An 11,030-nucleotide genomic window follows, 5' to 3' on the forward strand; every position below is an offset into this window, starting at 1 on the left:
GCTCAGCAGTGAACATTTTCCAGGGGGGTGAGTTAAAATGACTTATTGTATTTTATTGAGAACAGTTCGTAGGAAGACAGTACACACGCTCCTTCCTCTACTTTTAAGGTTCACCCCCTCGTTCCCCACGGCCCTTCTAGGTAGGTGGGCAAACGGAGACAACTAAGTCATGAATAATTCATGAGGGCCTACCCGCTCCTTAGCCACGCCCCTCCCAATCCTGCTAACGCACGTTACGTGTACCAAACCTGGGGAAGCGACGTCACAGTCCCCGCCCCTAGGACGGCGGGCGGGGCACCACCAGCAGCACGTGCTGCAGCGACCCGCGCAAGCCCAAAAGGATGTGCGCAGGCGCTCCCCGCTAGGGGGAGGAAGGAGGCGGGGTAGGGAGGTTGTTGGGTTTAGAGCCGGGCGGAGACCGCTGAGACTCATTCCTCAGGAACAAGGGTCGGGTGTCAAGGAGACCTTTTCACACCAGCTCCCCGTCCCCGCCTACGGTGGGTGGGTTCGCGCGGCCGAGACAAAGGATATCAGTAGGGACGAACATAGCTGCGAAGGGAAGTAGGGTGTCAGCTTGGGGTGGTGGGCTTTGGGGGGGGATTAAAGGGAGCTATATTTAAACTCCCGGAGCCGTTAAGTTGGTTCGTACTCGGATGCGCGCGCGACCAGGGTGGCGGCGGAGTGCGCATGCGTGATCCCGGGGTGAGGGGGACGCGCTTCGCGGTGCGCGCTCGCGGCCGAGCGGCCGTGGCGGAGGAGAAAGGGGTCGGCGCACGCGCGGTGTGTTCCTGGAGTTCGGGTCTCGCGGGCATCTTGTTTTGGTCTCGTAGGCCAGGGGGCCGCGCTTCGGGGGAGGCGCCAGGGCGCGAGACTAGCGAGAGGAGCTGCGCGCGCACCCAGGGAAGGGGGGAAGGGAGCGGGTGTAGGAAAGGGGGGGGTTAAGCCCCCTGGTCCACCCTCTCAGCCCTCGACTGGGACGGAATAAGGGGAGGAAATGATAGAGATGGCGGCGGAGAAGGAGCCGTTCCTGGTACCTGCCCCGCCGCCGCCGCTCAAAGAGGAGTCAGGCGGAGGGGGCAGCCCCTCGGTGCAGCCCGCCTCCGGGGAGCTCCGCGGCGGTACGCAGCGTGGGCCTGGCTCGCGAGCACACGCCGCCGGGGTCTTGGCTTCTGGAGCGGGCAAGGAGAGCCCCGGGGCTACTGCCCAGCCTCGGGCCAGCCAGTCACAGCAGCAGCAGCGAGGGGGCGGCCTTCAGACGCAGGGGGAGGCCCGCTTGTCGGATCCCCACGGGCGAGCCGCTCCCCCGGACGTGGGGGAGGAGCGACGGGGAGGGGGTGGAACAGAACTGGGACCCCCTGCCCCGCCTCGACCCCGGAACGGCTATCAGCCCCACCGGCCCCCCGGGGGAGGTGGGGGCAAGAGGAGAAATAGCTGCAATGTCGGGGGAGGTGGTGGAGGCTTCAAACATCCGGCCTTCAAGAGGCGCAGGCGGGTTAATTCGGACTGTGACTCTGTGTTACCTTCCAACTTCCTCCTGGGGGGCAATATCTTTGATCCACTGAACCTGAATAGCCTCCTGGATGAGGAAGTGAGCCGCGCACTCAATGCTGAGACCCCTAAGTCATCCCCACTTCCGGCCAAGGGGCGAGATCCAGTGGAGATTCTCATCCCCAAAGATATTACTGATCCACTTAGTCTCAATACTTGCACTGATGAGGCCCAAGTAGTTCTTGCTTCACCACTCAAGACTGGTCGGAAGCGACATAGACACCGGGGACAGCATCACCAGCAGCAGCAGGCAACTGGAGGGATTGATAGCCACTCTGTGCTGCCCACAGCTCCCCCTACTCCCTCACTCCATGGGGAGGGCACCACACAGCAGCAACGGCATAGGGGCCAGAACCAAAACCGTGATGCCCCCGAGCCCTATGAACTCAACACAGCCATCAACTGCAGGGATGAGGTCGTGTCTCCCCTTCCATCTGCCCTACCGAGACCCTCAGGCTCGCTCTCAGCCTCTTCAGCTGCCTCAATTGCCTCTGCACCCCCGTCTTCCTCCTCACGACATAGAAAACGGCGCAGGACTTCCAGCAAGTCAGAGGCAGGGGCTAGGAGTGGAGGAAGCCAGGGTCCCAAGGAAAAGGGCCGGGGGGGTGGGGGAGGCCGCCACCACCTCCACCCACTACCTGCAGCAGGTTTCAAAAAGCAACAGCGCAAGTTCCAGTATGGGAATTACTGCAAGTACTACGGGTACCGAAATCCTTCCTGCGAGGATGGGCGCCTTCGGGTGTTGAAGCCTGAGTGGTTTCAGGGTCGGGACGTCCTAGATCTGGGCTGCAATGTGGGCCATGTGACCCTGAGCATTGCCTGTAAGTGGGGCCCATCCCGCATGGTGGGCCTGGATATCGATGCCCAACTCATCCACTCGGCCCGCCAAAACATCAGACACTACCTGTCAGAGGAGCTGCGACTGCAATCCCAGACTGCGGAGGGGGACCCAGGAGCAGAGAGTAAGGAAGGGACCACAACCATCCGAAAGAGGACCTGCTTCCCAGCCTCACTGACAGCAAGCCGGGGTCCCATTGCTGCACCCCAAGTGCCCTTGGATGGAGCAGACACAACAGTCTTCCCCAACAATGTTGTCTTCGTTACGGTAAGAGGGTCTTGGGGTAGGGCCCGGGTGTGAGGATGAGATTAAATAATGTGACGGGAAGGTTATGAGCCAGAGGGATTTCTGTGTATGCAATCCACACCAGGAGAACCAGATCCTCAAGAGAAGGGTCTGAATCCACTGGGTGTCCCTATAACCTGGAAAGGTGGAAGCTCTACCTGGGCTCCTTTCTTGTGACTGCTAGCCCCAAAGTGGGATTTGACCCCTTTGCCCTGCTCCCTACCTGGACTGTAATCCAGGCCAGTCCTCCTCCTCTAGGGGGTTACTTCCGATGCTCACTAGGGGGTTTGGTCCACATGAGAACTTGTCCTCTAACCTACTGAAGGTGCATGAGGAGATGGGTATCAGACATGGAATGTCTCAGGGTGGAGGGAGGATTAGGTAGGGTAGTGGCTAATATTTGCAGTTTCTCTCCATTGATAGGGACTTGGCCTTCGATAGAGGTGAGTGTCAGTGGTCAGGAACCCAAGTGGCTTGGCCTTGGATCATCTCCACACTGACCCTAGATAATAGGATGGAGAAGAGTCAGGGTCCTCTGTGGGAGGGGAGGGTAACATGTCTTCAGCATCTGTCCCCTGGCTGCCTGCACATAGCTCCTCGTAAAAACACTACAATTTGGCCATCTCCAGGAGTAGTGTTGGAAAATAGACTTTCCAGAGGGTGGTATTGAGTTTAGAAAAAATTTTCTAAAGGATGGATGGCCTCTTCGCTTCTCTGGAAAGAACAATCCTAAAACTTTGCCAGCCCCGCTGAAACCGGTTTGGCTCAGTGGATAGGGCGTCGGTCTGTGGACTGAAGGGTCCTAGGTTCAATTATGGTCAGGGGCATGTGCATTGATTGCGGGCATATCCCCGGTGGGGGGTGTGCAGGAGGCAGCTGATAGATGTTTCTCTCTCATCGATGTTTCTAGCTCTCTATCCCTCTTCCTTCCTCTCTGTAAAAAATCAATAAAATATATATATTTTTTAAGTAATAAAAAAAATAAAACTTTGCCAGCCCCAACTACTGAGAAGGAATCACAGGTCGGTCTCCCTTTCAAATCTGGGTTAGGTCCCTTCGCATAACAGTGAGTCGCTGGGCTTAATGGACAGGGTCTTGGAGGAACTCTAGCATTCTTTCTCTGAAGTTTCACCCCAACTTTGGCGATCTCGTGGATGCTTTGCCAAATTTAAATTAGCCAGGCTTCTTTTTGTTTTGCTTACCACCAATGGCATGCAAAAAAAGTGATACTGAGGGTGTCAAAGATGATTGTGGCCACGGGCTACAAAGCAAGGCTGCAGATTGAATGTGTGGGGCTCTTTTAATGCCGCTGTTGACCTCTCCCCTTCAGGGTAACTATGTGCTGGATCGAGATGAGCTGGTGGAGGCCCAAAAACCTGAGTATGACGTGGTGCTCTGCCTCAGCCTTACCAAGTGGGTACATCTGAACTGGGGAGACGAGGGACTGAAGCGCATGTTTCGACGGATCTACCGGCACCTACGCCCTGGGGGCATCTTGATCCTCGAGCCCCAGCCTTGGTCAACCTACGCCAAGAGAAAGACTCTCACAGTGAGTTGGTATTTAAGTGGAAATGGGTATGTCCTTTAGTTGAGGCAAGAAATACCCCAGAGAAGTGAAAAGAGGACTTTCTGACCAAGGTGAAAAGATCTCCTGGGTGGGCATCATTCTCTAGCAAGGGAGAAGGCAGCAAGGTGAAGTGGTTCCCTGCTCTTCTCCTTAGGAAACAACCTACAAGAACTATTATCGGATCCAGCTGAAGCCAGAGCAGTTCAGTTCCTACCTGACATCCCCAGAAGTGGGCTTTTCCAGCTACGAGCTTGTGGCCACACCCCACAACACCTTCAAAGGTAAGTCTGGCTTATTTTGGGGGGAAGACCAGTCCTGAGGGAGAAGGTACAGACTCTGTGGAGTCTTGAGGTCCTGCCCATCCCTCCTGATTGCACACTCTCCTCTTAGGCTTCCAGCGTCCTGTGTACCTGTTCCACAAGGCCCGTTCCCCCAGCCACTAAGTGGCCCTTGAACAGAAAGTGTGAAGAAGCTGCCGCTGCTCTTAAGGACCTGGGGAAAGAAAATACCCTGCAGTCTTTCCCTTCTGGCTCCAAAAGTTTCCTTTCTTGGATCTGCATAGAAAGCTTTTCCTGTGTTGCTGCCCCAGCCTCCTCCCTACACCTCTGACACCTAAGCAGCAAGCCCAGCTGTTCTGGAGTTACGGCCATCTTCCTCTTCCCCCAGCCCACTGGCTGGATGGCATGGACTGTTTGCTGACCTCTGTTCTAGGGCACAGGAGGGGGGGAATTATCACGTCCTCTGGCCTCTTCCTCCTGCCCTTCCAAGGAGCAATTCCCATTCTCCTCAGCCCTTGTCCTACCTACGTTTCAGTGGACCACATGATAGATGGACTGAGGCTTAAGGGGGGGAAGCTTGATGGGGAGGCATGCAGGTACTGTGAAAATCCCTCTGCTGTCCCCCATTGGGAGAAGGGGTTGGGTTTGGATTGTAAGAACAGCACAATAAACTTGATGTTTAGGGCAATGGCCCACACACCTATGTCTAGCACTTTTTGTTTTATATATATATTTAATTGATTTTAGAGAGAGGGAGAGAAACATCAATGATGAGAATCATTGATTGGCTTGTTTCCTTCACACCCTGCATTGGGAATCAATCCTGCAACCCAGGCATATACCCTGACCGGGAATTGAACAGTGACCTCTTGGTTCATAGGTCAATGCTCAACCATGGGGCCACACAGGCCAGGCTGGCACGTTTTAACTGGTGGGAACGGATGGTGCCTCCCAGTACAACCTGTGCTTCCTCTGTCTAAACTACTCCCAAGGATTTTCAATGATTGGGAAGACATTTTTTTTTAATATATATATTTTATTGAGTTTTTACAGAGAGGAAGAGAGGGATAGTTAGAAACATCGATGAGAGAGAAACATCAATCAGCTGCCTCTTGCACACCCCCTACTGGGATGTGCCTACAACCAAGGTACATGCCCTTGACCAGAATTGAACCTGGGACCTTTCAGTCCGCAGGCCGAAGCTCTATCCACTGAGCCAAACTGGTTTCAGCTAAAATGCAAATTTTGATGTGAAACTTGAAGAGCCTGCCTATCTCCCGTCCTCCCCCCACAAAAACAAAAACATTCACACAGTTGTTGTTTTTTATGGAAGCTTTGGCAGAGGCTAACTTTGGAATTTAACAGTAGAATTGAAGTGGAGTTAGAAAGACAGTTTGGATTGGACCGACTCCCTGTTCTGGAACCTCCCTACCTTCCAACCTCTTTTTTTGATCCGGTGGAACCAGATTAATAGGTAGTTTAACTTAACATGTAGCTATTCAGCGGTTTGTCAAGTATTGAGTACTCTGGTCAGGTGTAAAGATGGGCAAGGCCCTTGAAGGTAAAAGGAGATAATTTAAATAACTAAATGCTAGTACCCTGTTTCCCCAAAAATAAGATAGTGTCTTATATTATTTTTTTCTCCCAAAGTTGCGCTAGGTCTTATTTTCAGGGGATGTCTTATCTTTCCATGCACTAGTCTTATTTTCGGAGGATGTCTTATTTTCGGGGAAACACGGTAGCTGCCTTACCAGGTTCCTTGAGTCAGGTAACATGCAGGCTGAGAACCTCATAAAGTGATCAGAAATAAGTGGTACAAAGAAACAAGTGTAGTGTCATAAAAAAACAAAGGTGGTAGGTGTGACTGCAATCAGGAAGATGTGGGGAGGAGGGAACCTAAACCCCTGACTTGGCTCTAGCTAGTGTGGCTCCCAGGGTTGGAGACTCCTACACTGAAAGGTTGTGAGTTCATTCCCAGTCAGGCGTTTATACTAGAGGCAACCAGTCGAATGTTTCTCCTATCCTCTCTAAAAATCAATAAACATCCTAAGGTGAGGGTTAAAAGAAAAAAACTAGCCCTGGCCGGTTTGGCTCAGTGGATAGAGCTTCAGCCTATCCATTCTGGTCAGGGGCATGTACCTTGATTGTGGGTACATCCCTAGTAGGGGGTGTGCAGGAGGCAGCTCATTGATGTTTCTAACTATCTTCCACTCCCTTCCTCTGTAAAAAAAAATCAGTAAGATTTTTCTTTTAAAAAGGAAAGCAAAAAAACTAAACTTTTTACTTGGACCAGTGTTTTCTACTGGTCATTATGGAGTTCCTTAAAGAAGGGGCCAAAACACTTGACTTTCAGGCAGCTTCTAACCTACGGCTTTCCATCTTAAGCCTTCCAAGAAAAGTCCCATTTGTTAGCAAAACCACTTTATTATGTTACTTTCAACACAAAAATACGAGCAATTCCGGGAACTTCCTGGTCTACACTTCCCATCGCCTTAGTGTTCGGTGCATGAGGAAGGTGTCCTCTGAAGGGCGGGGCCGGAGGTGAAGGCGGAGAGAGGGCAGACTGTCCAGGTTCAGGTGTGGAAATTCATAAAATAATGTTTCTGGGTCACACAGCATAGTCATGTCTGGCCCTGGCCCAGGTGGCTCCTGTTGGGATGGAGTCCAAAGCAAGGTTACACTAGGAGAGGGAAGAACCCGCAGCGGAGAAGGGAAGGGAACACGGGAGGGGCTCAGCCCCGTCCCTCACCTTTGGAGGCGGGGCTCGGGCCTGCGGCGGCAGGAGCGCCAACTTCTCCCTCAGCGCGGCGTTCAGAACCTGCTCCTCGGGCACCTGCAGGCTCACCAGGTCCCGGAAGAGCCGCTTGGAGCGCGGCACGTTCAGTCCTGAGACCGCAGGGGGAGCGGAGGTGAGCCGCGTCTCTCACCCCGACTCCCGCGCCCGCTCTGCCATCTGCCCGCCCTCACCCTCGGCCACGCTCTCCTCCAGCACACAGCGGGTCTGGAACGATTTTCTCAGCTGTTCCTCCACGGCCTTGGCGGCATCGAAGGGGCCCGCGGCTGCGGCCCGCGCCGCCTGCAGCTCTAGGCCCAGCGCCAGGCTGCTGTGCGGCGCGGGCGCAGCCAGGTCCTGCGCCGCCGCGGGCTTCGCGCTCGGCGCGGCCGGGACCGGCAGCGGCTGGGACCGGACCGGGGAGGACGGCGCCAGGCGGAAACGGACCTGGGAGCAGAGAGCAGGGCGGTGAGGAACGGGGACCCGGGCGGTGGGCGGGCTGCCGGCCAGGCCTTCCGCCAGCTCACCTGCCGCTCCTTGCGGGCCCCGCCCCGCCGGTTTGCCCGCCCCTTCCCGCGCCCAGGGCTGCAGTTCGGCTGCTCGGGGCTCTCGGAGCGCGAGCTCAGGCTCAGGCTGAGATCCAGGCCGGGCTCGGGCACGGGAGCCCCGGGCTCCGGGGAGCGGGGTTCCGGGGGTGGCCCCGGGGCCGCAATGGCCGCCTCCCGTCCCCCCGACTTCAGCTCTGACTCCTCGCAGCCCATCATCCCGGAGCGGCTGTGGGGCACTCGGTCACTGGGGGCGGAGGCTCACGGGCGCGGGCTGAGCACCTCCTCTCCCGGCCCTTCCCCGATATCGCGACCGGAAACCGTTAGCCCGGCCCAGGTGGGCGGGAGCAGCGTCATTTTGTCGCTCCTCCCCTGGCTTCCGGCGGGCTCTCGCGGCCGGCCTCCGCCCCGCCCCCAGGCCGGGGTTTTAGAGCCGAAGCCGGGGAAGTGCTACGGGTCCTCATCAGTGCCATTTCTCCTTTCGCAATCTCCGTCATGGCGCCCTGTCTCGACGGAGCCTTCACCTGGAGTCCGGAGTATGTCAGTCTCAGTCCTCCTGTCGGGTGCCAAATGGGGCAGCTTTAACTTCACTGCCCAGCGTCCTCGCATTGGGCCCCTACTCGGTGCCGGCACCGCATCTCCAGGCTTTCCGTCGCCCCCGCTCGGACCAGAGCCGCCGGGTTTGAGTGAGGGCCTCCTTCTCCCTCCTGGCACTCTGGGTGCTAGTGGTTGCTTGAGCATTCACTGGCTCACGCAGCCTTGAGGCTTTTGTTACTTTTTCCTTTTCCAGGGTCTCCTAAAATGCTCATTTCTATAAAAATAGGTATTTATTTATAGGTTGAGTACAGTTTTTATTTTTTGCAGTTTAAAAGGTCTCACACATTTATTACTGAACCAACCCACTACTGCAGGGGGAAAAAATCAACAGAGCAAAATCATGAGTCGAATAATTTTCCAATTAAAATGCCCCAACTGCTCAGACAGTTGAGATCTTTTCAATCATTTAAAGGTGCAGGCAGCCTGGATGCAGCATAAATATGTGAGTTCTCTCTCATGTGTGATTCCTCATAAACCCATTTTGGTACTTCTCCACTGTCTCTTCGAGTTGTACCTGATTTTATTACTAATTTTCATCAGAATCTCTTGGGGAAATGAGCCGATTATGCTTTTGTTTCTTGGCCAAGATATGAAAGTCTTGTGGGAAGACATGAAAGGAGAAGCAAACTGCACACACCTCGATGGTGGAAAAAGAGAGAGAAGGCTTGAGTACAGTTTTTAAAAAAGGAGCTTGGTGGATTTATCAGACCCTTGGACTGCGAGGCAGATGACTGGAGCCCTTGCTTATTCCCTACTTACCTTGGGCAGGTCCTCTCAGCTCTGTGAGCCTCTGTTCTTGTGTTCAATGTACTAAATTGGATCTAGGACTCAAGGTTCTCCCAAAAGTGGATCAATATAAGGAAACAGGCATGTTTGTGTACCACTTTTTTGTTGTTAAACTTGGATTTTTTAAAAAATATATATATTTCATTGATTTTCACAGAGAGGAAGGGAGATGAATAGAGTTAGAAACATCAATGAGAGAGAAACATCAACCAGCTGCCTCCTGCACACTCCCTCCTGAGGATGTGCCTGCAAGCAAGGTACATACCCTTGACTGGAATCGAACCTGGGACCCTTCAGTCCGCAGGTCGATGCTCTATCCACTGAGCCAAACAGGTTAGGGCTGTGTACCACTTTTCACATCCTTTATCTTCCTAAGAAATGGTGTGGAAGATCAGATAGAATGGATATGTTGCCTTCATTTCACAAAAAAAGTTTTTGAGGATCTTAATGATGAAACACCAAGGACTTTCCTGTTAAAATTGGGAATAAGAAAGTATGCCCATTTCCCCTACATTTTTTTTTTTTTTTAATTTCAGAAAGGAAGGGGGAGGAAGAGAGAGATCAAACATCAATGATGAAAGAGAAACATTGATCGGCTGCCTCCTGCACTCCCCCCATTGGGGGTCAAGCCCACAACCCAGGCATGTGCCCTTGACCAGAATCGAACCCAGAACCCTCAAGTCTACAGGCCTACGTTCTATCCACTGAGTCAAACCAACTAGGGCTCTCTCTACTCTTTATTTGTAAAAGGGAGTAGGGAGGTACAAATGTAAATAAATAAATACTTTTTTTTTTAAAGTGGAAGTATACATTTAAATTTTTTAATAGTTATTTACCTTGGAAAGGAGAGGATAGAATGAAATAAGACTTGAATATACTTTGTTTTGTGCATTTGACTTCTGAAATCTATGTTTTACATGATTGTATGATTAACATAATTTTTTTAAAAATCAATCCCAAAAAGCAAGAACAAATGAACCTAAATGTATAACTAGTTGGTGGCACAGAAAGGAACTCTCTGAATGACTTCAAAACATACTGATGTAACTATACATCCGAAGATCTACCCAAAAGATAAAATTAACTGCCAGCCTAGCCTGCTTGGCTCAGTGGATAGAGCATGGGCCTGTGGACTAAAAGGTCCCTGGTTCAATTCAGGTCAAGGGCGTGTACTGGGTTGCCGGCTCCTCCCTGCCTGGGCCATGGTCAAGGGTATGTGCAATCAATATTTCTTTCTGTCTTTCCTTCTTTCTTTCACTCTCTCTAAAAATCTATGGAAAAATATTCTCGGGTGAGGCTTTAAGAAAAAAAAAGTGATGAAGATGGATTGTAGTGATAGTTGCACATTATGAATATATTTAATAACACAAATATATACTTAAAAATGGTTAAGATGTTAAAGCTTATGCATATTTTACCACAATAGAAAAATGGGAAGGAATAATTATGTAGATTTGTATTATAACAGGAAAAAATATGCAAATCTAAAAATCAGTGATTTTTGCAAATTCCCTGTAGTCTTGATTTAATTAGGAAGTAACTGTATGAAGTCATGGCATATTTTAAATTAAAAAGCATATCCTGCTCTATCCAGTTTGGCTCAATGGATAGAGTGGCAGCCTGCAGACTGAAAGGTCCCAGGTACATGCCCAAGTTGTGGGTTTGATTCCCAGTAGTGGGCATGCAGGAGCCAGCCAATCAATGATTCACTCTCATCATTGATATTTCTATCTCTCTCCCCGTCTCCCTTACTCTTTGAAATAAAATAAAAATAAAAAGCATGTCCTACCCTGACAGGGTGGCTCAATTGATT

General features: G+C 52.0%; 2 protein-coding genes across 2 annotated transcripts; one reads left to right on the top strand and one right to left on the bottom strand.

Moving 5' to 3' along the window:
• Window positions 1–54: 54 nt before the first annotated feature.
• MEPCE (methylphosphate capping enzyme) lies at window positions 55–5,219 on the top strand. The gene is made up of 4 exons (XM_084880951.1): window positions 55–2,653; window positions 4,002–4,220; window positions 4,393–4,519; window positions 4,629–5,219. The coding sequence occupies exons 1-4, from the start codon at window positions 995–997 to the stop codon at window positions 4,679–4,681; spliced, it is 2,058 nt and encodes a 685-aa protein (XP_084737077.1). The 5' UTR covers window positions 55–994; the 3' UTR covers window positions 4,682–5,219.
• Window positions 5,220–6,920: 1,701 nt separating this feature from the next.
• On the bottom strand, window positions 6,921–8,169 carry PPP1R35 (protein phosphatase 1 regulatory subunit 35). The gene is made up of 4 exons (XM_084881482.1): window positions 7,817–8,169; window positions 7,484–7,736; window positions 7,266–7,402; window positions 6,921–7,165 (listed from the first exon to the last, which is right to left on the bottom strand). Exons 1-4 carry the CDS (start codon window positions 8,051–8,053, stop codon window positions 6,992–6,994), a joined length of 801 nt encoding a protein of 266 aa, XP_084737608.1. The 5' UTR covers window positions 8,054–8,169; the 3' UTR covers window positions 6,921–6,991.
• Window positions 8,170–11,030: the final 2,861 nt, after the last annotated feature.

Source organism: Pipistrellus hanaki, assembly GCF_964339955.1.
Source record: "Pipistrellus hanaki genome assembly, chromosome: 4".
NCBI lineage: Eukaryota > Metazoa > Chordata > Mammalia > Chiroptera > Vespertilionidae > Pipistrellus > Pipistrellus hanaki.

Bases quoted from the DNA above. Each gene is read 5' to 3' on its own strand.
- MEPCE (XM_084880951.1), top strand. From the start codon at position 995: ATGATAGAGATGGCGGCGGAGAAGGAGCCGTTCCTGGTACCTGCCCCG. The intron at 2,654-4,001 runs GTAAGAGGGTCT...TCTCCCCTTCAG, and splicing joins ACAATGTTGTCTTCGTTACG to GGTAACTATGTGCTGGATCG. The intron at 4,520-4,628 runs GTAAGTCTGGCT...CTCTCCTCTTAG, and splicing joins ACCCCACAACACCTTCAAAG to GCTTCCAGCGTCCTGTGTAC.
- PPP1R35 (XM_084881482.1), bottom strand. From the start codon at position 8,053: ATGATGGGCTGCGAGGAGTCAGAGCTGAAGTCGGGGGGACGGGAGGCG. The intron at 7,737-7,816 runs GTGAGCTGGCGG...CTCTGCTCCCAG, and splicing joins GGGCCCGCAAGGAGCGGCAG to GTCCGTTTCCGCCTGGCGCC. The intron at 7,166-7,265 runs GTGAGGGACGGG...CCATCCCAACAG, and splicing joins CCCGAGCCCCGCCTCCAAAG to GAGCCACCTGGGCCAGGGCC.